This window comes from Coenobita brevimanus, chromosome 77 (genome assembly GCF_032717465.1).
Source record: "Coenobita brevimanus isolate Jiangsu-jjx chromosome 77, ASM3271746v2, whole genome shotgun sequence".
Lineage (NCBI taxonomy): Eukaryota > Metazoa > Arthropoda > Malacostraca > Decapoda > Coenobitidae > Coenobita > Coenobita brevimanus.
In genome coordinates, this window is record NC_137030.1 from 16,053,919 (window position 1) to 16,080,888 (window position 26,970).

The following is a 26,970-nucleotide window of genomic DNA, read 5'->3' on the forward strand; positions in this document are numbered from 1 at the left end:
GTGTGTGTGTGTGTGTGTGTGTGTGTGTGTGTGTGTGTGTGTGAGAGAGTCCGTTTTTGTAACCATTCTGTTAATCCTGAACGTCATCTGGTTGTTAGACCAAAGAAATGATTACTCAGGTAAATGCTGAGTCATAAATATAACGTAAGGTAAAACTTATGTCAATGTAACTGAATCCAGATCCAATTAGATAAAAGCTTTATTAGAACCTTCACTATATTTTCTTCGTAATATTTTTGTCAGCTCTTTCTTTATTCCTTATTCTATATCATTTACTGTTATTTTCTCTTAAATATCTTCCTGTACAATGACTGATTTTATGCTTTATTTCTACCACCACTAGAGTTATGTTTAGATTTTGGATTCACCTTTGGAATGGAGGAGTGATAGACAGCCTACATTAACCTCTTTAGAATCTGATATCTATCTCAGATGAAAGGAAAATTAACTGGTGCTAGCAAAAATGAAATCAGAAATACATCTTTGATTTAAAGAGCATAATACCATACCATTGTCCTTCTATATCCAGACGATTTTATTCAGTTCATGGGAGGTTTTTCGAATTTGAAAGGATGGAGGAGGCCTGTTTTGACTTAACAACTACCCTGACGTCTCCCACGTTGAATAAAATCGACTGGTACCAGCAAGAGTCCACTATAAGTGACGCCGTCAGGTTGTTCTAGTCAACCCAATTGTTGTCAAACAGTAATAATATCTTTTATTCAGTCTAACATCAGATGACTTGAATATGACGCCAGTCAAGAAAAAAATACTAAAGAAATTACGTAGAATCGTGTCATTGCCATTTCCTACTAATGACCTATGCAGGATAAGCTTTAAAAAAAGAATCTTGGTCAAACTGAGGTGCATGAACTGAAGTTTCTCTTGTCAGTTAATTTTTTCACTTTAAAGTCTCTAGTACAATGGATGATGGGTGTGAACGAGTTAGCCTGGGTCCAAGCTGAATTGGGCTGGTGGGGAGGAGACGGGCAATGGGTAGATGGGGAGGAAAGGGTTAATGGACAACTGGGGAAGGAGGAGGTGGTTGGTGGTTAAAGTCCATTAATGAAGGAGAAAGAGGGTAATGGAGAAGTGGTTTTAGTGAGTTGGTTCCTTTCCCCTTTCCTTCCCCACCTCTATATCACTTCCACCTACCCCTTCCTCTTCCTCCCCCGCCGTTCCACTTATATCTTCTTCCCACCACCACTTCTCACTATTATTTCCTTTTTCTCATCGCTATTAACCTAAAGAATCCACCAAGAAGAAAAATGAAGATATCCAAAATCTTAACATGAGGAAAACTTTAGGAACTTTAAAAAACAGATGAAGCCTGAAGACTACCGAGAGGAGGCCAGGTATAAGAAAATGCCAAATATTTGTTTTCCGAGACTCAGCTGAAGAATTACGAACATCACATTAAGTGATCAAAACAGCATACGATTGTGCCAAACATTAGAGTAAAATGAAATCGAAGAATCAGTTTAGATATCGCAAATGGTGGGCACAATGAATCACAGCATTACATTAGTTATGAAAATTATTTTTAATTGGAATGAAGATGGGTAGGACAAAGGACGTTAACGACCTCGGCACCAATTTTTCTAAAGATACGAGTAACTTTCCATAAAAAGAACCAGCAAAGCAACTTACAAAATGTTTAGAATTCAGAGCAGTACACAAATCATGAAGAAAAATGTGCTCACTTATTCTCCTTCGCAAAAATGGCAATGTTCAGTAAGTGTTCTCGTTGTACTCAAACATTCCATAAAAAGTTCTAACAAATCGAATTATTCGAACACTAGATGCAAACCACGCAGGATACGATATTGGGTTTCGTAATGGTTCCTTGACAACAGATCTTATTCATTAACCAAACAAGTGGAAGAGTATTATATAATTAATCGTTGTGCATCGCATACATGGATTATGAGAAAGCTTATGATTCAGATGAAATGCAGAAGTGACGAAACCCATTCAACGACAAGAATCAGACGAAACACATATCATGTAGGCGAGACCGGGTCTAGTTATGAAGATTTTTATGGTTTTTCTCATTACATCATAGGTTGAAGGTATAGAAACGATTTTTTATCTGGAAATAGAAAAATATGTCCTTTTATTGTATTTATAGACAAAGTAAAAGAAAGCATATTTGTCACAGGGTTATTTAAAGATTTGTGATAACATGTCATGGGCCACAATTATAACCAGATATTGGGCAACATACTTATACCCACCTCGGGCAAATTACACACACACACACACACACACACACACACACACACACACACACACATATATATATATATATATATATATATATATATATATATATATATATATATATATATATATATATATATTCACTCATTCCACAACCTCTATCAATAACTGAATCACTCACGTGCTCAACTACTACTATCATTCAGTCACTCCATCAGTCACTAGCACTCACTGAAACACTCACTTGTTCCATTTTCACTGTTTATAGATAGACAAAGTTAGATAGATAGATAGATGTATGAATAGGTAATCTTAGAGACATAGGCATATGGATATAACTGATAGATAAAAGCAGATGCCACCTATTGTGCATAAAATTTACATGAAACTCATCGTTACCAATACTGTTCGTTTGTTACTTTTAAGTGACGCTGATTAGCAACACTTTTAAGTTATTATTATCCACAACTCGTTTCACTGCTGCCTCCATGACATCAGTCTGTTCTCCACTGGCAAATCAAGAATGGTTTAAGCGGTATCTGGAAATACTTAGAAAATTTTTTACAGCTCTTCTCGAACGGGGTAAACTGATACTGTAACAACCCATAACAATAAACCCGAACATTGGTCTTCTGCTTTCTTGGCCACTTTATGTCTACAAAAATGACGCCACCACCATGAGCCTTTTCATACACATAGTACCACGCACCAAGTGACTAACCTGCAAAAACGAGTGACACTGATATCATAATAACTTTCAACACAGAAAAAACATTTTGACAGTTGAAAAATCAATTTTTACCTTAGCTCATATGCAAGCAACGCCTTCTAGTTTCCACTTCAGGCCCCACCTATGTTTGATGGCTGCATGACATGGCGACGACCACTGTCTCATCTATTAACTAATTATGGAGATAAGGAGAGCGTAACAATTTGGCTATGTAACAACTTGACCCAGTTACTCCTAGTAAACGATACATTGAGAGATACCACTGCTGTCATAAATTCCATAAGGATAACCAGAGAATGTCATTAAACAATATATGTTAGACTAGGAGATTCAGTCTCACCCATGATATTTACTGTTTTTTTTTTTTTTCTTTTTTTAATGGAGATTAGGATGCCAAAGAAACCAACATAAAAGATAAGTGGCTGAATATTCTTCCATTTGCTGGCTACATAGTCCTTTTCTATGAATGAGGCTTGGAGCTACAAGGAAATGCATTACAGCATCTAATGTGGGAGGGTCTGAAAGCATGCTTGAAATGAACATGAAGGCACAAGTCAGTTTAACAGACGTTTTTAGTCCTTTCCAATAATAAGAGGAGATGAAGAACTAAAATGTATTGGAAAATGCTTGTACCAAGGGCAGACATTTAGGACAGTTGCAGATCAAGATAAAAAAAAAAAAAAAAACGAGAATAGGAGAGGTATAAGAGTCTTGCTGTAACTGCATGAAATAAAAACAACTGTCCTTTTCAGAAGAGATGGGTACAGTTAGTCAATGCTTCCATCCTGTTAAAACTTAGAAATTAAAGAGCTCGAAAATCATTGGAAGACAAACTTAACAGTGCCAAGAAAGGAATGAAGGAATGAAATATGTTGGATATAGCAAAGAAAAATATAGGCAATGCTACGCTGTTGCAACTCTCCATCTGACCAAGCACATACCCCCCTACCTCCCTGCACACCTAACCAAGCGCATAACGGGCCTCACCCCCCCCCAATCTTTTTTTTAATGGTGGGTATAAGCAGAACGCCTTGAGGACACAACCTGGGCCCATCAGATTACTTGTGCAGGTAGCATTGAAATCTCTGGATTTTTTTTTTTTTCACCTGTTCATTAGTTTCAAGAAAACTACTTAAGACACAGCATTCTATCTATCAAAAAGCATTATATCACTATAAGGCACATAAATATGTGAAACTTCATGACTCAATACTAAATATTTCCTGAGATCTGGCTCGGAAACGAAATCTATGCCCGGCCAGCCATCCTGTTGTCCTGCCTCCCAACTCTAACGAGGAACGCCTATTGATCCTAATGATAACAACACCCTCCTCTGACTTTGTCAGGTGGAGGATAAAAATGGTTGTGGGCAGGTCACGTCCTCTTGTAGAATAGACAATTGTTTAACAAAGAGGCTACAGGAGTGGTGGCCCAGTGATGGAGCGAGAGGCAGTGACATTCAGAGAACAAGACTGTGAGATCAGAGTCGGAGATTTGTTGGGACTGTAAGGAACAGAGCAAGCCAACAATCAACATATGAGAGTGGAGAATGAAGGCAGAGGCCTTTGTCATGCAGTGGGCTGACATAAGCTGCTGCTGATATCCATGATAATGATGATAATGATGATGAGGAGGAGGATGCAAACAAGAGAGAACATTCAGAGAGTGCAACTCCTTCGTCCATTAAGTGATCGATCCAAAGGCCGAATATTTGACTTTGCCCAGTGGCCTTAACCTTCAACAACCTGGGCAAAATCAAATTATTTCCTGCTTGCCTAACTCTTACCCCTCACATCAAGTTTGATTCAAATCAGATGAGAATTGTTTGAGCTGCCTTTGTGCAGTGACCTTGAACAATGATCTTTCCCTGTGACCATGACTTTTGACCGATTGTTGTAGCAATTGAATTTCTTTTTACTTCTTTTAACCTGAACCTTTCCAAGTCTACTGTATATCAGATAAAATATGTTTAAGCTGAATGCTATGGGACTTTTATCTATGACCTATCTCTCTCATAGACAATAGGTCACATTCGTGGGTGGTCGTCAACTCGTTCACCAAGACTGATCCAGCTCAGATCAAAACTGCTTCTGTTACTTCGTTCACCCGTACCCACATGGGTCGAACTTTTATCTTACCCTGTGATGTTGACCTTTAACCGATTGTTCTCAAACTTGAATCACTTTGTTCTTTTCTGACCCCATTCCTAAGCTTTGGTGTAAATTGGTTTAAGAATGATTAAGCTGACCTTTTACCTTGATCTTTGAAATATTGTTTAAAACTACAATAGATCTACCCCTTGGCCGACCTTCAACATTTCCAACAACTTTGACTTAAATCGGATGGAAAATATCTGAATTACCATATTCTGTTAGTCACTCACACCTGTCGAATTTGACATCATTCTGTGACCTCGACCTTTGACTCTTGGTTCACAGAACTGGATCATTTCATTATTACTTTCCTTCAGTCATATACCAAAACTTGGTTTATACTGGATGAAAACTAAGTTAATTTCCTATACGTCAATGTCTGAATTAGCTTTGTGACCTTGACCTTTGACCTGTTGCCCTTAAAAAAAAAAAAAAAAAGTTTCTATGTGGTCCATCCCTCCACCCTTAAACCAAATTTGGTTATAATCACTTGAAAATTGCGAAAATTGTTTGAGTTTTTTGCTAACAGAAAATACTATGGGCCGAAATTTGACCTTGCCCTGAAACCTTGACCTTTAACTGATTGTTGTCGATAGGGAACCACTTCATTCTTGATTAAGACTCAACCTTCCCGCCAAGTTCAGCCAGAATTAGATAAAGGTTGATTAAATAGAATTCGCTAAGCAACTTTTGACCTAGCCCAGTGACCTTTACCTTTGACCTATTGTTGAAAAAAGAAAAACAAATTTTTTATGCGCTATTCCTCCCCTATTCTACCAAGTTTAATTAAAATCAGTTTAAGCCTGTCTGAGATAGTTTGGCGCGCGCGCGCACACACACACACACACACACACACACACACACACACACACACACACACACACACACACACACACACCTAACAACCTTACCTATCGCTCCTACATCTATACATTTTCTCACTCATCTCTCTCTCTCTCTCTGCTAAATACATAGCACCCGCGGGTATAATAAATGGTAGAGAAGAGGAAGAGAAACGACATCGATAACCACAATCAATATAATATCTGCCACCTAAACTCTCCACCTCAAAATGAATGACATAATCTTTTCTCGTAAATGTGTGTACATTACGGAATAAAGTTTTTACTTTAGAAGTTACTGTTCTTGTCGAAGAGAACTTAACAAATGGCAATACAGGCTCATGGAGAACTACAGAACAATGAGAGTTTCCCTCAGACTCTAATCTTTCTGGTAATAATGTATTCCTTAGTGAAAGGAAAGATTCAGTTTGCGGCAGCACACTATGATATATTCAGTCGGGATTTCAACGACCAGTAACACTGACAGCATATAGCAGTACAGTATACACTACCAACTTAGAAATTAATGCTCTTGCGAAATATCTCTTTGGCTGAATCTATCTTCCAAACGCAGTGGAATAGGACGCCAACACGAAAATCTACAACCTCCCCTTCTCTCTCTCTCTCTCTCTCTCTCTCTCTCTCTCTCTCTCTCTCTCTCTCCCTCCCTCCCCGCCACTCCACGCCACGCTTCACCAGTGCACCGCGGAATTAGAGCCGGCCAAAGTGCAATAGTGCTTAATCAAAGGTGAAGAAAATGAGGTCTCTTCTGCCGGTAATAATTCACTTACTGGTTCAGCGTTGCCGGCTGGGGTGGTCGGCAGGCTCTTTGTCTGCTTTGTCTGCCTGTGTGGAGAGGGAGGGCGTGGAATGAATGAATGAATGAGTGGGGTGAGGGTGAGTCTGAGTGAGTGGGGTGAGGGTGAGTATGTCGGGTGGAAAGTTATGAGTAAACTGAAAAGGAGTGGGAGGGTGGAAGTGAGTGGGGTGGGAGTGAACGGGACAAGGGTACGTGACTGGGATGTGTGTGAATGGGTAGGCTGGGAGTGAGTAAGTAGGATGACTGAGTGAGGTGCAAGTGAATGGAGTAAGGGTAAGTGAGTGGGATGGGATGGGTGAGGGTGAGTGGGATGGGGTTGGATAAGAGTGAATGAATGGGATGGGGTTGGGTGAGGGTGAGTGAGGGCGCTGACAGTGAGTGAGTGGGGTGAGAGAGGGAGTGAGTTTGTGGGGTGTAAGTGAGTGCGGTGATAGTGACTAAGGTAAGTGAGAGGAGGTGAAGGGGTTAATAACGTTTGTGGAATCGATAGGCATAAATCAAAACCATTTTTATTTTCAGCTTCCTTTGTTGGAGGAAAGATGCTGGACACTCCCTCATACTCATGATATAGAACAGATGGGATTACACACCTTACGGCAGTGGTTTCCAAACTTTTTCAGCTTGTTACCCAATTTAACATGCCACACTAAGCATGTTACCCCTTTCACAAATTGTTGTCAACAATGATATATATGGCTAAATTAAAACGCTAGTGTTATTTTCTTTTGTTTATTGTAATTTAACATTGTGCATCTCTAATGACTATTGCCAAAGATGTCAAGAATATCAGTGGGATGGATGGAGTTGCAAGCTTGAAGCTAGTTGAGGAATTCTTGGCTTTGTGGTTGAAAGTGCCAGCCTGGCATCGTTTGCAACATTCAGGCGAGTCCTCTTTTTTGTTTTCATCCCCAGCACAGTTGAGAACCCCTTCTCACAAAGATACGTTGTTGAGAATGATACCAACAACTTCAAGGCTCTCTTGGACAGAGTTGGTGAGTCAGCTAGTCGTGAAATCCAAAAGGAATCTGCACTTTGGTTTTGGAATTCGATTTTCAAAGCTTCATTGGCTCGCATTGTGATCCACTCCTCCTTTGCAGGAAAATCATTATCATGAATGGCTTCATCAGGTACAGAGAAGGGATGAATGATCCACTGAAGACTGACTGTTTCTTGGTCACTCTCTGGAAAGTAGTGTTGCATGCTTGTTTCAAGCCCCTTCAAATGGTCGCTCATCTCTTCGTTGATGGTCTGCAGAAGTGATCCAATATCATGACTATTCTCCTCAACAAACTGGTCTAGGATGGGGAACTGGGCTATCACTCCTTTCTCCAAGCGCCGAATCCAAAGTCTCAGTTTCCCCAGAAATGCAGTCACAGTTTGATGGGCATCAATGACAGTCGTGTTTCGGCCCTGTAGTTGCAGATTACCACTGTTCAGCTCTGCAAATATGTCAGCCAAGTAACAAAGTCGAGCAAGCCACACCTTATCAGTGAACTTGGTAGCAAAAGGAGATCCTTTTTGTTCCAGGAATTCCTGAATAGCCTTTTGGAGCTCAATGACTCGACGTAAAACCTTGCCTCGTGACAACCAGCGAACATCGGTGTGGTACAGCAGAACTTGATACTGCTCTCCCATTTCCTTGCACAGCTCCTTGAATATGCGCGAATTCACATCCCTGGACTTGATGAAGTTGACGATTTTCAACACATATTCAAACACTAACTTCAGATTACCAGGCAGGCTTTTCGATCCAAGAGAGTACCGATGAATGATGCAATGATCTACAGAAATTTCTGGATTCACAGCTTGTATGAGGCCCCGTAATCCACGATGACCACCCATCATCGACGGTGCTCCATCGACGGAGACCTGGATTAAGAAGAAAAATTATTATAGAATTATAGATTGTTTCATTTAGTCATTCTTACATATCTTTTGCATTATAATTATATGGTTTTAATTAATTTTATTTATTTTGGTACTTTAGTACTTCAGTGTGACAGGCACTATATTATTTGTGAATCATGTACAAAATATTAGCTACACTACAGCTACTTATACCATACATAAAACTGTATATGACTAAATGCCATGTAATTCATTGTATTTATACTAATTAAGACTTCATATAAAAAATCTTTCCCTACCTGTTGAACGCTGTTCCAATCCAATCCATTCTTGGTAAAGAAACTCTTGATGATATTGAAGACATCTTCTCCCTTCGTGGTTGTCAGCAGATCCTCGCATAATAGGAACTCTTCTTTGATCTTGTCCTGGTGCACGTAACGGACGAACCCAAGGAGAACAGCACGACTAGCTACGTCACACGATTCATCAAATTGCAAGGAGAATTTGCTATATGAGCTTTGCTTGATCTCTGCTATAACTTGGGACAGGATATCTGATGCCATGTCATCGACTCGTCGGTGGATTGTGTTGTTTGATAGAGATATGGCACTCAGTTTCTTCGCTTGATCCTCCCCACATACCTTGCTTACCATCTCGTACGCACAAGGCATAATCAGATTCTCTGCAATGGTGTGGCATTTCTGTTGTTCTGCAACTTTATATGCAACAAAGTAGGATGCTTCGACTGCAGCTTCAAGCTTTTGGGCTTGAATTCCAGATGAACCAAACTGGATGTTCTTCAGTGCTACAGCCCGGCGCTGAAAATAAGCCTGATCCTCATTCTGAAGATTTGGATGGCACTTCTGGAGGTGAGCTGAGAGTTTTGATGGCATGAGGCTTTCATTTGTCAACACTTTGTGACATATCACACATTGTGGCCGATCCTCTCCACCACAAGGTAAATTCACAAAGCCATGGCGAAGAAAGGCGTCAGAGTAGGTGCGCTTTTTGGACATTTTATTGTTTGATCTACAAAAAAGGAAGAAAACTGCATAAAAAAGTGTGAACATTGAGAACTAATTATTTATCATTTCATGGCATTCTAGATAGTATCAGAAGAGTTTATTCAGCATAGGAATGATGTAACAGTGGGTAATGGTAGCTATACTGCACAGGGCAAAACATATAGGCTACATACCAGCTTACGTCTACCCCAGCTGATGCTCACAGAGAAACTGACTGTGAAATAGAGGCAGCGGTGCCAGATTCTCAAACCCAAATTATCGCATTTTTACCATAATTTGAAATGATCTTATTATTGACGAACCTGTCACGTACTTGCGAAAATTATTGCATTATCGCATGCATGCTATCGCCTGAAGCACGAGAGGCCAAATTATTGTATTTGCGATAATTACTGCACGTCTGTCAACGCTGAATAGAGGCAGCCTCAGGGAGTGAGTGACGCGTACTGCACGTAGATGAGTCATCAGGGTTACTGAGTGACTTGTGTCCTGAAGCATACCTGTCAAAATACTTTTGAGTTGCCACACTTTTAGATACATATTTCTTCTTTCCTGGTACTGTATATTAGTGTTTGATGTTTATTGTAATTCGGTTTAACTTTATTAATTAATTATAATTGGTTTACTTTACAACTTTACATACTAAGACTAAGTTAACATTAATCCTAATGCCTGATTTTCAGGATTCTTAACGTTTTTTCTGTCACCTCTCCATTACCCTCGGAAAACCGTTAAATTACCCCCAGGGGGTAATTTACCCCCAGTTTGGGAACCACTGCCTTACGGGCAAAGGAAAGAGTGAATTGTAATGGCTGGCCTGTTTGGAGCAAGGCTGTATTTTCTGTATAAGTTGTGTGTGTGTGTGTGTGTGTGTGTGTGTGTGTGTGTGTGTGTGTGTGTGTGTGTGTGCCAGTCTCCCATGTGTGCCTGCAAATGTGCATGTTTGTTTTTAGGTGATGTCAGGGAATTAAGTGTAGCTTGAACCTGCCTGGCTTAAAACTACTGTTTTGTCGTGGCGTTGCTATATAATGTTTTGTATGTGCCATGAGAGGTTATAAAAGCTCATGTACAACGTAAAGGATGGGCTGTCGGATCTGTCGAGAATTTCACTGTTTTGATCAGCCGATATATAAATAGCTCACAGAAAGGTGAAGCCTTTACTTTGTACATATCTCTCCTACAACAGTAGTGACAAATTTATTCTAACTCGTATACTGTCGGTGTTGAAATGAAATGGCGTCCTCCGCGTAGGACTCGAATGTATCTGTCTATCTATCTATCTATAAACGCCATGATCCCGTATGGGGAGGCCACAGACAACTCGCCTCCATGTAGCCCTGTCCCCCGCCATTTCGCTGCCTTCCCCTGAAAATACATCCCCTCCCATATGACTCTGTACTCCATCTTTTCATCTCATCCTCGGTCTCCCCCTCTCTCTCCCCCCTCTACCTCACTCATATTCACTCCCCTAGTTAGTATCTCACTCTACATCTTCTCAGCATGGCCAAAGCCTCCTCAACGCATTTCTTTTGACGCTTTCTATCACATCCACATCCACACCACAACGCTCCTTCGCTTCCTCCTGTGTAAACTTGCCTCTCTATGTAACTCCACATGCTCTTTTCAAATAACTCATTTCCACTGCTCCCACTCTTGAATTGTGTTCTTCCAACAAGGTCCAAGCTTCGCTTCCATACGTTAGAGTGGGTATCTCGACACTGTCATGAAGCGACTCTTTTACGTTTAATCACACTTCCCAGCTTCTTACATCTGCCCTGAGCGAACCAGCAACCTTTCTTCCCTGCTGTACCTCTCAAGCATTTCATCCTCCAAACTTCCGTCCTTACACATGAAACTATCCAAGTTCTTAAATGCACTCATATTTTCAATTTCCCCATCCAGCCTCGCTGCACATACAGTGACTTCATTTCTCTGGAAGGGAGGGTGAGGTTGGAGATTTTTTTTCGCACAATTTTCAAAATTAAAGTTCAGTTGGAAATGAAGTGAAAAAATGAAAACGGCTTTTTTCTATCTTTTCATTTAAGGTAAATATATTGCCCAGTAGGAACGTATGTTCAGTCTTCCCAATACGCAACTTTCCCACTGGGGATAAAATTCTTCTATTTGGAGAATTTACTCTGCCAAAGTGAATTGTTCTTCGTCACTGAGCACTTCACCATGTGTTAGAACGGTAAACATGCCGTAAATAGAACGAACCTATCGTGATCAGCTCACTTTAACTTCTGAAGCAAAACAAACGAGTTGTGCAACATTTCAACAAGCTTTTAGAATGCTCGTAATTCTTAATGCCGCTTGATTTGGTGGTGGTAGTAGCAGTCTGAAACGTGAACCCAGTGGACTGCAGACCGCATTGGCCCTTGTTCCACAGTTCACTATTCTCCCTTCCGGGACAGGGAGGACACTGAGGGACGTTTGTACAGCCTGGCAGTGGAGTCGCCGTTATATTGGTGCTATTACGTGAAAGTGCGTCTCTGTCAGCACCTCAACATTTATTTACTTAACTTATATGCAGAATAAAAAATCAGGTGAATGTCACTTGGTTCTGATAATGATAACTTGACTTCATCTTCATCCCAAGTTTCATCTTGACTTTGGCCGCTCGCTCGAACCAATTTTTCCATGGAGACTCAAGCTATCTATATTTTTCTCACCAAGTCACGCAAGTCGTTTATGATTTTTTAGACGAGTTCGATTAAACTAAACTCAGTTTTATGTGATCTGGACGATTATTAAGACTTTCATCTATATTATTTCTAATGCATGATAGTTTTCTTTGAGTGAGGAAATAGTTTTTGAGTAGGAGAGGCAACATATAACCTTCATTAACCCTTTAAATAAGAGAGGCCTTAATTCATCTGGTAACATCAAGTAGTAGTATTAGTAGTAGCTGCAACTCCAGGTTCATTTGAATGTGAACCCAGAGGACTACAGGTTTAAGCTATCCATCTCCTGAAGCCAGTCCTCCTCCTCTCGGGGGATAGGGAGGTAGATGAGGGATATTTGTATTACCGGGCAGCGCCACCCCCTAGTTATACCAGTGCAACCACCTGAAAACATCCTTCTCTAGCACCGAAACCAGCAAGAAAAAAACAATACATTACGCGTTCTGCTTCAAGAATTTAACAGCGTCATCTTCACAAACAGGATGCAAAAAAGTGACCATCACACAGTGTTAAAAGACTTTAACTGTTTCGTCCTTTTTATTTCATCCACACTACCGTCTGGCAAATGTATTCAGCTTAGGAAGGTCCCTCGTAGGAAAAAGAGTAATAATAGTCATAGACAAAGCTTCCAATTCGAATGTTATCTCTATGAAGGCGTCCCTCACCAGTGCCACGCCAAGGATTAATGCAAACAAAATTTACAAATAACCAGTCAGTGGCGGACAAGAGCAAAGAGGTGAACGTACGAGAACAACAGTCATATTGCTGTGATACCCTTCGATCCCCCTATACACACACACACACACACACACACACACACACACTTCCACCTCACACTACAGCTCTGACGTCATGCACTAGAAGCCACTGAACACTGGGATTTATAGGTCATCAGTATGGGTGAGGCACGACTATAGTTCCTTTTTTACCCTAACCTGACCAAGATTTTCGCCCTATCATTGACAGGAAAAGACAATGCTACAACTCTACGTCCTTTTAATGGTATTTCATGACCAGCACTATATTTCGGTGTAGAGTGTTTGCTACAACCCAGCATTCATGATGGAAAGGTGGCAATGTTAGGCTATGTTAAGGTAGTTTCGATTCACATATTGGATGATATAAAATAGCGGTTTGATTTCATCTGACGGAACTGGACCACCCCCAGAATATGGATATTGTCTTTGTTGTGTAAAGGTCAGTGAGCTTCACTTATGAGGCAGGAATGAGACTCCTTGATTAATAGTTTATCCTTCAATATGACAACACCAGGCAATAAAGTGAGGTGAACGAAGGGACGGATCTTTGTCAGGTTAGTTTGCACGTTGTGTAATATGTTAGTATGGCACTCTCTTATGGCTCAGTCTCAGGTGGATAGGCTACAACTGTTCGGCATTAAGTGAAATAAAAAAGTTGTCCAGACCATGAGAGAGTTAAATTGGAAGTAGAATATAAAAATGTCCTCTAATTATATTAAACGAGACGACGTAAAATTTCCGTCTTTCCATGTTGAATGTTGAGATGTAATAAGAAAAACACTGGAATTTGGTGTTAGTTACAAAAACGTGCTATGGAAAAGACGTATAGCGAAGTATTTTCATATTCCGACAATGAACTACGGGAAATTGGCTGCACAACGGCGAAAATCTCCAAGTTACTCGTAAAGCGAGTAAACTACACATCCATTTTCACACACACACACACACACACACACACACACACACACACACGCACGTACTCGGCAGGTGTGGAAGGGAGATCAATTCATAATGTTGACTTAGGAGACAGTGTGAATTAGCCTTTTAATATTGTACTTTTTTTTTTTTTCTTTCCTTGCATGTTTAAGAAGTCAGTTGCATGAGAATGTGGCGCGCATACTTTGTTACCGTTGTCGTTATTATTCTACTTGATAAAAAACTTTTAGCTGAGATACCTCCTCTCCCATACTGACCAATCTATAATATCCGGCATCACAGGGTATTTTACCCAGACTTACCCCCACCCCCCTTATCATTCACCAGCCCGTCCCGCTTGCTCCTTTCCAAACACTACTTTTCTTCTACTCTACACATCAAATAATAATAATAATAATAATAATAATATAATGATAATAATAATAATAATTGTTATTATTATTAGTATTGTCTGTGGCCTTTAAAAGCAGTTCAAGATCATTCATATTTGGAACATGTACTTAGATTAGCCTAAGGTAGCTTCTTGGCTAACATTAACAAGATCTGAAGACAATCGTGTAGAAGAACGCATTTTACATGGTCGTCAATAACTGGCTAACTGTATGCTTAAGTGTAACCATATTCCTTTCAGATAATAAGAGGGGCCACAGCTATATTTCTGTAAAGTTACGGCTTGACAGCTTTTGTGGTTTTCTCTAAAACGTGCGAGAAAGAAAACACCGAGAAGATTTGAATACAGTACTGTCCACAGCTAGGTTAAATGGAAAAATATTCAGCTTAATTCTCAGCAAACTGTTTTATCTCAGGATTTTTAACGAAATAGCTATATCTCAATTAGTGTTTGAGATATTTCAATTTCAAATATACAATTTTTGCACCAAAAATTGGTATGACCCTCAAAAATGGGTATTTGGCTCAAGTACTTGGGTTACCCTAGCTTACCTGCCTGTATATCATCAAGATCTATGAAAAAAGTGCAGAGAAAAATAATAATAATACGAAAACAATAAACCTCGCCATTTACGTGGTGAAACTTAATAATAATAATAATAATAATAATAATTTATTATTATTATTCTTAGTAGTAGTAGTAGTAGTAGTAGCAGTAGTATGTGATTTTTCCCAACTTTACTCCATCCCACTACCAGCTGGGCTATATGTGCAGCAAATTGCTACTTCTCTGTCATTGTCTATTGCTCTTAGTTATGAATACGTCACTTATAACCTACTCCACAGGAAAGCCACGAAAGGACCAATAGACCTGTTGCTGCTTGCTTTCATTTTGTACTCTCATTTTGCACCCCCCCCCCCTCCATCACTCTGCAGTCCATTCCCCCTATCCCAGCTTTCTCTAGTTAGATACTTCACCGGATCCTGTTTCAGAAATCTGCCATTAAGTTCGCTTCCGTCGCCCAACTCTGATGATACAAGGAAATTACTAGATGCGAGCCTTTTGATTATATATACTATAGCATAAGTACCATTTTGTAAACTTAGCTTTCGTCAGTTTACTCATCTCTGTAAGCATGACATAGAGACAAAACATAGGCAATTTTACTAGAACCATCTATAAAGCAAGATAACAGTGAGTAAAATATTTGTCATTCGTTAGTATCCACTAAAGAAAATCGATATGAAGCTGTAGATTTGGCAGCACTTGTTGGACGTCTGAACGATCTTAGCAGCGTAGCTTGACAACATTTGGGTGTGCAGTTGCCGATTACAAATTGGACTCTACGAAAAGCGTCAAAAGCTAAGCTTATATGGCTGACGTGAAGGGATTGGCTAGATTCCCATCTCTAAAAAAGGAACCAAGGCGAAGAAAACTGTGGGAAGACAGGTGCAGGCGACAACTTGGGTGAAGGGCCACGAGAAACCATGTCTCTGTTCGAGACATTTTGTAGAGTGGGGTGAAAATGAACACATGCAACATGTTTAATTTTTACACCATATATGTGGCCATCCTTGAACATTTGGTAGCCTCTCTTTCATATTCACTAACTCTGCTTGAAGACCATCCTCCTTTTGTTAGCAAGTAAATAAGGCAATAAGCAGTTGTTATGTGAGGCACTGACTTCAGGTTGTCCTCCCATGCTGCTAGTCCATTTGGGTCTGGAAATATAATTTCGTGTTCGCCTACGATAACTTTTCTCCTGACGATGTTGATGCATCCCTGTCTGTGGGTTCTGTTACTTGAAATAAGTCTGGATTTTGCAAGGCATTTTTCACCATCTGTTTGAGCTTTTCCTTGCTGTATCCTGAATATGGTACACCTCTTACTTTGAGAAACTCCCATAATTCTGGAACGGTCTATTCTTTAAAAGGTTTCCCTGATTTCATTGCACAGTTTAGTAAGTGCGCTGGACCAGTCTCCTTCCCGCACTCGGCTGTGATTAAACTGTCGTACCGCATTACCGTATTGTTTTAATTAACTGTAAGCATTCATTAAGTACATAATTTTCAGTGGAACAGCTTACTTTTTAAAGCATGGTAAAACACACACATCAGAAGTCCTGAAGGTAATCTTTTACTAATTGCACATGATTTATTCAAATATATATTAACAGACAACACACTATTTTAGTTCCCAAGCTAAGATAGACTAAGATTCTCTGAAAGCCTGGTTCTTCTTTCTTTACAGGTATACAGTATATATCACTTGACTGAATAGGAAAAAAGATTCCTATAAATAGCCACATTATTATTAACTTAGTATTAGGTACAGTTTCACAGGTCTTTAATATCCCACAAAAACATTTAATCGAGGTTGGGCGACGCTAGACCACCTGGTGGCAGACCTATGAAACAGGGTTTTGTAAAGCCTCTAATTACACCACCCATTTTCTGTTCTCCCATTTTTGAATTACATCATGCCGGCCTACCGACCCACCAAGCTCCACCAGCTCTTCCTCATCAGTCTGCCGACATACTTTTTATTTAGGTTCTTGCCATTCACAGACAATATATTTGGCTAGGCAGAGACTTTCCGAACTAGATAGGTTATATATTCCCTTGACCAATCTCCTGACGACAAAAAATAGCCCCTAATTTGCATAAAATCGTTTACTGACAGCATGATTTATATGAAAACAAGCCGGTAGGCGATGATAGCTAGCTCTAAGTGGACCAAGCTTTGTCAGTGACCGGAAGTGAGTTTCGGTATGAAAAATCATTTTATAACCACTCACAACTGTGCTGCCAGTGACCAGAAGTATGTTTTGGCACCCAAACTCGGTCCTGAAAAAGGCATCCCTGGACAATATTCCATCCAAGATTCATGGCCCCAGGTCAATATCCTTTGGAGCCTTCGCATTTTACAAAAGCATTGTCGCAATTTAAGTATTGTTCATATTTTTTTGCACTTGATGGCCTTTGAACCCTAACCTGGTGGATATAGGTCATGGATGTACGAAGCACACTGGTAGTATTCATTAATGTCTGTAGGCATCCAAAGTTTCGTTCGATTCAATCCACCTAATGTGGAACTAGAGGACTTGAAAAATGCGCAATGGCCCACCCGAGGTACAAACTATAGGTGGCGCTGCCAACAACAGAAAGTGAGTTTCGACATTAACCCCTACACCGCGGGCATGTTTACCAATGTTTTGCGTGTCCCGCGGGGTTATTCGGGCTCCGACAGACTCTCAAAAAATATTTGCCAAAAATCAGTTATTAGTCCTAGAATAATAAAATTACATATGCTTATGGCACATACCTTCAGCTTTCTCCTGGAATGTTTGTTGAGCCTTTGTCGGTTACCAGTTACCGTAAGACTTGTGGAGACCTCTGAAGTAGGGTAACGAAGTCTCCACTTTACACTTCCCGACAACCCGTAATATGATTACCACAGCCAGATATAAACACTATAAACACTATTCTATGATTTTCAAGTAGTTTGGCATCCATACTCCAAAAAAAAACACTGTGAAAGCAATGGAAATTACGAGCGCGTCTGATCGTCGAACTTGCGCTAGTTCTCTCTTGGTACTCTGTCATTTATTATTCATAAAACCCCTCACACTTTATATTTCTATTACTATATCACACTTATATATATCTGGAGTCTTTCTCCATAAGTTTCCTTCAGTCGTATTAGTTTATTGTCACTGAAGTCCTTCAATTTTTCATTCAGTAAAATACGTAGAGAGCCACAGATTCACTTTCACTGTTATAACATAAATTATTTGTACTCATATTCTTATATTACTAATTACTTACATTAGTATTTACACTTTCTATTCTATTTTCAATATTTTACCCTTCTATTTTACTTACACTATGTTATTCACTGTCACTTTCACTAAGATAAAACTGTAATACACTGTTCAGTCATATGTACTGAACATCCATTGCTTTCACCTGCTATTTACACATTATTTACACATTATTTATGCATTATTTACACATTATTTCCAAATCATTCTGCTTCCACACTTGCACTGTTAGAACTGCTTCTGGCTGTGGTAATCGAAGAAGCAGATAACACAGAGGGGAACCTGGCACTCAGCACACTGCCAAGAGGTGCGTTTGTGCTCAGGTGTGCGGCGGGTGGTATGCGCACATACCTGACACCTGCGAATTGCAGCCTTCCTTTTCCCTGTGGCAGGCATAAGCTCAAGTCTGTGCCGATCCATATACGCCCTCTGCTCAAGTCGATCGGGAAGTGTTACTGGATGGTGCCTTGGAGTTGCTGCTGTCACCCTACCATATCTTTCCAGCAGCTGCTGGACACAAGTCCTGGCGAACAACCTCAGGGAGAAGGACTTGGGTGGCTTGACCTTCATCTTGTACAGGATGAAGGCGTTCAGCATCGTCATATCTATGAGATGCAGAAAAACTTTCCTGTACCACCTAGTATTCTTCCTGAGGCAGTCGATCTCACCAATCATCATGTCGGACTTGTCCACCAGCCGCATGTTGATATAGTCCAACACAGCATCAGGTTTCATCACAGGTTCGCCTGTCCTACGGTCGACCTTCCCACTGTCTCTCATCTCCCCCTTATGTACGGTGGCGAGCATGTGCACGACCCTCTTGTCATGCCACCGTATTGCCAGCATCTTCTCAGACTTGCGTAGGTGCACGTCTCCTCGCTGCGACGTTCCTGCCTCTGGGAATTTGGGGAAGTGGGCACGATTACTTTTCACAGTGCCGCAGGAGCCAATGCCGTGCTCGGAAAGGTATTTGGCAAGTTTTGGTGCTGTATAGTAGTTGTCTGTATACAGCACATGATTCCCACCAAAATACTTTTCTAGGAGCACTTTCACTACACAGCCTGAGAAGCCAAGGGGGTGTGTTTTATCCAGATCGACAGTGCTGGCTGAATATATGACGAAGTCAAGGATGTACCCCGTCTTACAGTCGCACAGTACAAAGAACTTAATTCCAAAGCGATGGCATTTGCTTGGAATGTACTGAACAAACCGAAGACGTCCTCTGAACAAAACCAAGGGTTCGTCAATGACAACCTTCTGAAAGGGGTGGAAGAATGACATAAACTTATCCTTCATTCTGCTCAGAATCTCCTGGATCTTCCAGAGTGGGTCGGTTTGGGAAGATACATCATTGTCGGCAAAGTGCAGGTTTCCCATGATGTTCCGGAAGCGATCTCTGGCCATGTACTTATTGAAGGTGGGTGAGGGTAGTAAGGGGTCCATGGACCAGTATTCTTCCAACTCATGCTTCTTGGAGTGTGGCATGAGAAGCATGAGGGCAAAGAACACATACAGCTCCTGCACTCCCAGCATGGACCACTGTTGCATCTTGGCTGCACCTGTACCACTTGCAGCACATTGTGATTCATACCTGTTGGTCTCATCACATATGTGCTGCATGACTTCGTCATCTAGGAAGGCCAAAAGGTAGTCGACACACTCAGCATTTTCGTCCATAGTGAAGGCAGGCTAAACTCCTGAGGAGCTCTCATCAAAAACTAAATTTTCTGGCACAAAATCTGACCCTTCCGTCCACGCGAAGGCATCCAGGATTCCCTGTTGTGGCGGTGTAGGGCGGGTTGTGGTGGTGGTGGTGGAGATTGGCTGTGAGGCAGATTTATCTCGGTCAAGGTCACTCGCACTGACCCTTGGTTGCCGTACAGCACTAGCAGCCCTTACCCTACTAGCTACACTACTTTTCACTCTCCTTGATTTACCTCTACGGCCTGCCTTCACTGTTGATGCTGGTGGTGACTCTGACGACGAAGACTCCGGAGATAACTCAGCCGACGATGATGAAGAAATGAGTGAAGTGGGGCTTGGGGAACGGGGAGGTGAATGCACTCGTGACTCATGGCGGGCTGGGTCACGTGGGGGCATTGTTCTGGGGCTAACACGCCGCCTTTTCACTCCCTTCCCAAATTCCTGTCCTTGCTGCACTAAAGGCTCCTTTCCCTTGGAGCTAGACACTAATTCAGACACTGTAGCACTCGTTGTTGCTGTTTCTGGCACGATAACCTCACCCGGCTCATCACAAGATTCACCCAAATCGTCAAAGTCGCTGTCCATCATAACCATGGACAATTCTGCCAGTTCACGTGCCACTGCAGAGTCACTAAGGTCTTTCCTGCTTGCCTCACTACTTTTCTTAGGAGTAGAGGTCACGGGGCCCTTTGCAATGGGCGCAGAAGCGGCAGGAACGGAGGGGCGCGAGTGCGACATTGTTTCTCTACAGCGGAGGACAAGGAACTAAATGCCGCGGCTTATCTGAGAAAGGAAGGGTTGACAGTGACACTTTAGGCTGACTGCTGCTAACTTACATGCTAATTTTTTATAGGTAGAAAATCTTGGCAATACATAAAGAAATAGGTAGTTCCAGGTGAATGTAAATGTCAATTAGGATTCTCCCTTACTTTCTGATATATATTTTTATTACAGACATCGATTACAAGGCATAATTCAAAGGGGAAATTACCGTGGTAATGCAGCGAATGAATGCACGTGAGGTTTTGTCAGGTGATAATTAGCCAATTTCTGGTGTATAACACTATCACTTACCTGTTTTTTTTTTGGTATATATTATTTTGTATAAGTATAGGGCATAGGGCTTATTTCAATGGATGAAATCTGTGGAAAAATCCGGGGGAAATTTGCGTAGCGCAGCGCGGCGTGGGAGGTTAGAGGACAGGGTATTGGAGGGCAGGTAGGGAGAGGAGTCACGAAGGGGGTAAAATTGCTAAATTGTCAACAATGGATGGGAGTACAGATGAGATTTGGAGTGCTGACTAGTGTTGGACATTGGCAGTACTGATAGATGATACAAGCCACCACCTGAGAGCCCGGGATAATTCAAAATAACACAGAATCACAAAAGTGATGCCCCGCGGCATGATCCATTGTGGCCGAGCGTTACGAAAGTGACGCCCCGCGGTTAAGGGGTTAAAAGTCATTTCCATATGGAGGTACTCCAGTGCAACATTCCACTCAAGAACCGTGGCCCTGGCTTAATTTGGAACCTTAGCATTATGCACATGCATAGTCATGATTTTGGCTATTTTCACTGATGACCTTTGACCCCTGACTTGGCCAATGTAGCAAATAGGTGTACAATAAGCTGTAGTGCTAGTCAATGTCTATGAGCATGCAAAGTTTCATTCACCTCCATCCAGCTGCTGGAGAACTACCCGGGTATTTCTGAAAACCGGTACTAGTTGCTAGGGTCACTAAGGCCAATATTTGCAGGGTTGCCACTCGAAACCTAAGAGAGGGAGGATAATGGATGGCACACTTCCGATAGGCAATGACCTCAAGGTTATGCCTGAACAAGTCAGAGGTACCTATGCCCGTTAGTAATGCTTCTACAGGTCAACAAGTGATAAGTATGAAAAAAGTGGTTTTTCGGCTGTTGGTAGGAAACGAATAGTTGCCTAGCAACCAAAACCTGAAGGACACAACTAGGTCATTGGATGGTCATTGTTTCCAGGTTTGGTAGGAATCGGTTGATTCTGAAGGGTAGAAGTTCCTGCCACAATTCAAAGGGGGAAGCCGGCAGGTGACAATGGCCAACTCTAAGCAGACCAAGCTTTGTCAGTCACTGGAAGTGAGTTATGAAAAGTCACTCCTGTATGGCAGTACCGAAGGTAAACATCCCATCCAAGAATCATGGTTCTGGGTCAATAACCTTCAGATCCTTAGCATTTCATGTAAGTCTAGTCATGATTTTAACGATTTTCTGCTGAAGTGCATTTTATGACATTTAACCCCTGACGTGGAGGATATAGGTCACGAATTTCCAAATCACACTTGCAGTTCTCATTAATGTCAGTTAGCATGCAAAGTTTCATTCGATTCCATCCAACCACTGTGGAGCTAGAGAACTTGAAATTCGCAGAATGGCTCACCAGAGGTACAACTAAGTGATGCTGCCAGTGACAGGAAGCAAGTTTTGACACTAAATGTCATTTTTGTATGGAGGAACTTCAGTGCAACATTCCACCCAAGAATCATAGTCCTGACTTAATAATCTTTGGAGCTATGGCATATCGTGCTAGCATAGCCATGATGTTAGCTATTTTCACTGTTTTTGCATTTGATTACCTTTGACCCCTTGACCTGTCCAATGTAGCACATAGGTGTGCAATAGAAAGTTGTAGTACCAGTCAATGTTTATAAACATGCAAAGTTTCATTTACCTCCATCGAGCTGCTGGGGAACTAGGGGTGGTCATTTTTGAAAACCAGTACTGGTTGCTAGGGACACTAAGGCCTCTCAAAAACTAGGAGAGAAAGGAAAATGGATGGCACACTTCCGATAGGAAATGGTCTCTAGATTTTATATATAGAAGTCAAAGTTTTCTACGCCCATTAGTAATTCTTCTACAGCTCAAAGCACAAAAAGTGTGAAAAAAGAGGTTTATCGGCTGTTGCTAGGCAATGAGTAGTTGCCTAGTAACCAAAACCTTGCTGACACAATTAGGTCATAGGATGATCATTGTGTCCAAATTTGGTCAGAACTGGTTAATTCTGAAAGGTAGACCTGCCACCATTAAAGAAAAGAGAAAGACCAAAAAAATGAAGCCAAACAAGATGTTACATCCCCGTCCCACACTGCCACAGGCTCCTACAGGAGTAGTTCAGTACAGGAAGGACATTGCCCAGCGAGTTGCTCTTCCTATGGTCAGCCTTTAGGTGTACAGTACACAAGATCAGCTTAGGCTTTGTAAACAAACATTGGCTTTTTAAGTTAACTGTCTTTATTTTCCAAGTAATTACACTTAATGCGTTCCAACTTCACTTCACTGTTTTCACAAGCACTGGAGCTATACAGACTTTATTAACTGAAATCACACTTAATGCTTGACAACAACATTTCACTATTTTCACAAGTGCCGATGATACACAAACTTCAATAACACTTCACTGTTTGCCAACAACACTTCACTGTTTTCACAAGTACTAAAAATATGCAAACTTCACTGACACTGCACTACACTCAAACTGACCTGAAAACTGACTGAACTTGCTCTAGTCTCTTCCCCATCCTTATATAAGACTCCTATATTCTAGCGTTTTCTATATTGTACGAGAACAACAGTCGCCAACTTGGAGATATCCAAACCATGCCAAAACACTGTAAGTTATTTTTCATACAAAATTAAATTAAATGACATAATTTAACAATCACATAAATAAAACATTATTGAGAAAAAGAGCATAAAAATTAATGCATAACTTATGAAACAACTCCGCTCACAAACAGCAAGCAAACTGGCAACTCTGACTCGTACCGACACTGGCTTATGATAAACACTGGGAAACGTCAAGAAGCTGCTCAGCTACCAAACTGGCAAATCTCACTCTTAACACTGCCCCCTCCCTAGTCCTTTGTTGTCCCGACAAAACTACACAACATATGCAAACATAGACCTTAATTCTAATGACACATCTAACTAAACTCAAAATAATGCTTCAACTTATCAGGTCTTCTATTCCGCTTCCGATGGTGTCCTTGCTCCTCTACACAGTCCACTCATCCAGGAAGGTCTTGGTCCTCTTCCTGATTCACTTCTTCTCTTGGGAAACTGTCACCATCCTCTTGCACTTCACCTCCTTGGTCCTCCTCAACATCCTTGGCTGCAGGAGAGCACGATTCCCCAGAGACATCCCAGCTGTAATGTCCTGGCCCATGTTACTGCCACAGACAGTTCACATGTACCACCTTTGGGCGAGACTTCCTGCCTCCCCTAATCCGATACCTTACGTCAAATAGGCGGTCCAGCACGGTGTAAGGCCTGTCCCATGGGCTCTGCAGCTTCTGTGACTGTCCGTTCTTTCACTGAGGATTTTATAACCAAACTTGGTCACCATCCTTGAAGCTCACCTCACTTGCCTTGGCATCATACTTGCACGTCACCTCTCCTGAAAACTTAAGGGCTCCTCGCACTTGATGATGCACCTCAGTCAGCCTTTCCTGAAGATGCTTCGCACAGCTGGAGGTATCTGTAGGCAGCTCTTCACCAGATGGTCTTCCCATTAACAAGTCAAAGGGTAAATGTAACTTGTGGCCCAACATCAGTTTTGCTGTGGTATAGCTGGTAGACTCATGGGATGCAAACCAATATGCCATCAGCAGTGCAGGAAATTTCTGGTCCCATTCTCTCTGTCCCTCTATGCAGTACTTCTCCAGTTATTTTCCTAGGGACCAGTTTAATATCTACACCATCCCATCTGACTGTGGCCTTAGTGGGGTCGTCCTGGTCTTCTTCATCCCCAATAACTTGCAGCACTCATGGAACACAGCAGACTCGAAGCTTCTACCCTAGTCTGAATGTAGCTCTTGTGGCATCCCAAAACAACAGAGAAACTAGTCAACCAATGCCTGAGTAACAGTCGCAGCCTCTTGATTGGGCATGGCATAGGCTTCTGGCGAAACATATATACTGGTTTGCTCCCTCAGTGAATGGCAGAGGTCCAACAGTGTCCACCATGACTCTTTCCATCGGTGTACCCACTTGGTACAGTTGAAGAGGGATGCAACCACGTTTCCTGGGTCCCTTCTTGGCACAACACACACCACAGGCCCAACACCACTCTTCAACATCCTGACTCATGCCAATCCAGTAGAACCTCTGTCGCAGCTGGCTTAGAGTTTTCTTCACTCCTAGGTGCGCACTAGTGATCTGGTTATGGGACTCATCCTAGATCTCGGACCTCATCTTCTTTGGAACCAGCAGTTGCTAGTACTTGCTGAGGCCATCAGATGTCTCCCACTGATGCTCCAGTAGTCCGCTGTTCAAATGAGAAGGTCCCACTGACTCCAGCAGTTCCCAGTCACAGGGCCCAACATGGAAATTTCTTCCTAAGATGGTTGCACTGCATTCCACCGCAGGCAGCAACACTGGTTGCATGCTGCATCCTCCATCTGCATACTCTCCTCTACTGACATCTGGCCCCAGAATTTCCATTGCAGCACCCTTGAGGCTAGTAGCAAGATGCACTGTCATCTCATACTTCTGCTGCTCAAGCTTGGCATCTACTTCCTCCTTACCCCGCCCCATCACGACGTTTTCTGGGCAGTGGTATGCCCCAGTTCCGACATTTTTGGACCTTTTTTTTTTTAGGCTCAAACATTCGCTTTTGGTGAGAAACATCGAAAATTCATAGAGAAATCGTTCACCTGAGGTTTAAAATACTCGATCCAGGTATGAGAACCTCCTTACCTGACTGGGTTTTCTAACAGGCTGGCACCAAAGAAAATGAGTTCTATGGGAAGGTAACTATTTTATCCACTCATAAACAGTATTTATTTATTTACTTGTCACGAATTTATATGTAGTACAAGAGTATAATGGTTTTCAAACAGTAATATAGGCATTATAAGCATTGTTTCACTCACTAACCCATCACCATTCATGACCTTTTTTTCCCACATTACCTGATCATCATTTCTGACTGTTTCTTCCTCTAATGCTATGTAAACTTTGTCCTCCACATTGTCATTGATTGAGGAATCACTCTGGCCCTGAATGTCTTTATTGGCCAGGTCACTGGTAACAGATGAATTGCCGAGACAATGGCGTGCAGGGGGGGGAGAGGTTATGCAGTGTAAGGCATTGTCCCTGCTTGGCATCTTGTGGAGTAATAGAGGAAGGTGTCCCGTGTATACGTGCCAAAAATCACTCGCGAAAATTGAAAATTGTGCAAATTAGGGACCTTGCAATGTTGCCGCATTAATTTACGTCTCCGGGATATGAGTGCACATCATGTGAGGACGTGAATTCACGTCTCCGGGACAGGGCGGGTTAAGCTGTTGTTGTTCTTCCTTCATATTTGTCCTTGCATCCTCAGTTGTAATTCCCTCTGTTGCTCCTCTGATGCCTTTTGAAGTTATTCATATCGTTCTTTTTGTTCTTCACGTTGTGCCTCAAGTTGTTCACTCTGTGGCTTCATTTGTACACTTGGTGTCTGTAATAGTTCTTGGTGTTCTTTCTGTCCTTCATTCAGTGCCTGTAATTGTTCTTTGAGCTCTTTCTGTCCTTTGTTCTGTGCCTGTAATTGTTCTTTGAGTTTTTTCTGTCCTTCATTCAGTGCCTGTAATGTTTCTTTGAGTTATTTCTGTCCTTTGTTCTGTGCCTGTAATTGTTCTTTGAGTTCTTTCTGTCCTTCATTCAGTGCCTGTAATTGTTCTTTGAGTTATTTCTATCATTTGCTCTGTGCCTGTAATTGTTCTTTGAGTTCTTTAGTTTGTGCCTGTAATAGCTTTACAATTGTTGCCAAGGACATTTCCTCCTCCTGCCCAGCTCGAGACCTTATCTGCACACCTTCTGCATCCATGTCGAAGGGTAGACTCACTGCAGCCCTTAATAGCCCACACTCCTGACAACAGTGTTACGTCCCCATCCCACACTGCCACAGGCTCCAACAATGGTAGTTCAATACAGGAAGGACGATGCATAGTGAGTTGCTCTTCCTATGGTCAGCCTTTAGGTGTACAGTACACAAGATCAGCTGAGGCGTTG

The 26,970-nt window shown here is 41.6% G+C and overlaps 1 protein-coding gene across 1 annotated transcript in view; it reads right to left on the minus strand.

Annotated features, from left to right (window-relative positions):
* Positions 1 to 25,509, minus strand: part of LOC145408504 (protein FAM200C-like) — a 121,436-nt gene extending 95,927 nt beyond the window's left edge. Inside the window, exons 1-3 of the mRNA XM_080279237.1 lie at positions 25,463 to 25,509; positions 8,916 to 9,645; positions 7,800 to 8,637 (exon numbers count right to left, since the gene is read on the minus strand). Of these exons, the coding sequence (XP_080135363.1) occupies positions 7,800 to 8,637; positions 8,916 to 9,645; positions 25,463 to 25,509 (1,615 nt within the window). The remainder of the gene's footprint in view (positions 1 to 7,799; positions 8,638 to 8,915; positions 9,646 to 25,462) is intronic.
* Between the last annotated feature and the right edge of the window lie 1,461 nt (positions 25,510 to 26,970).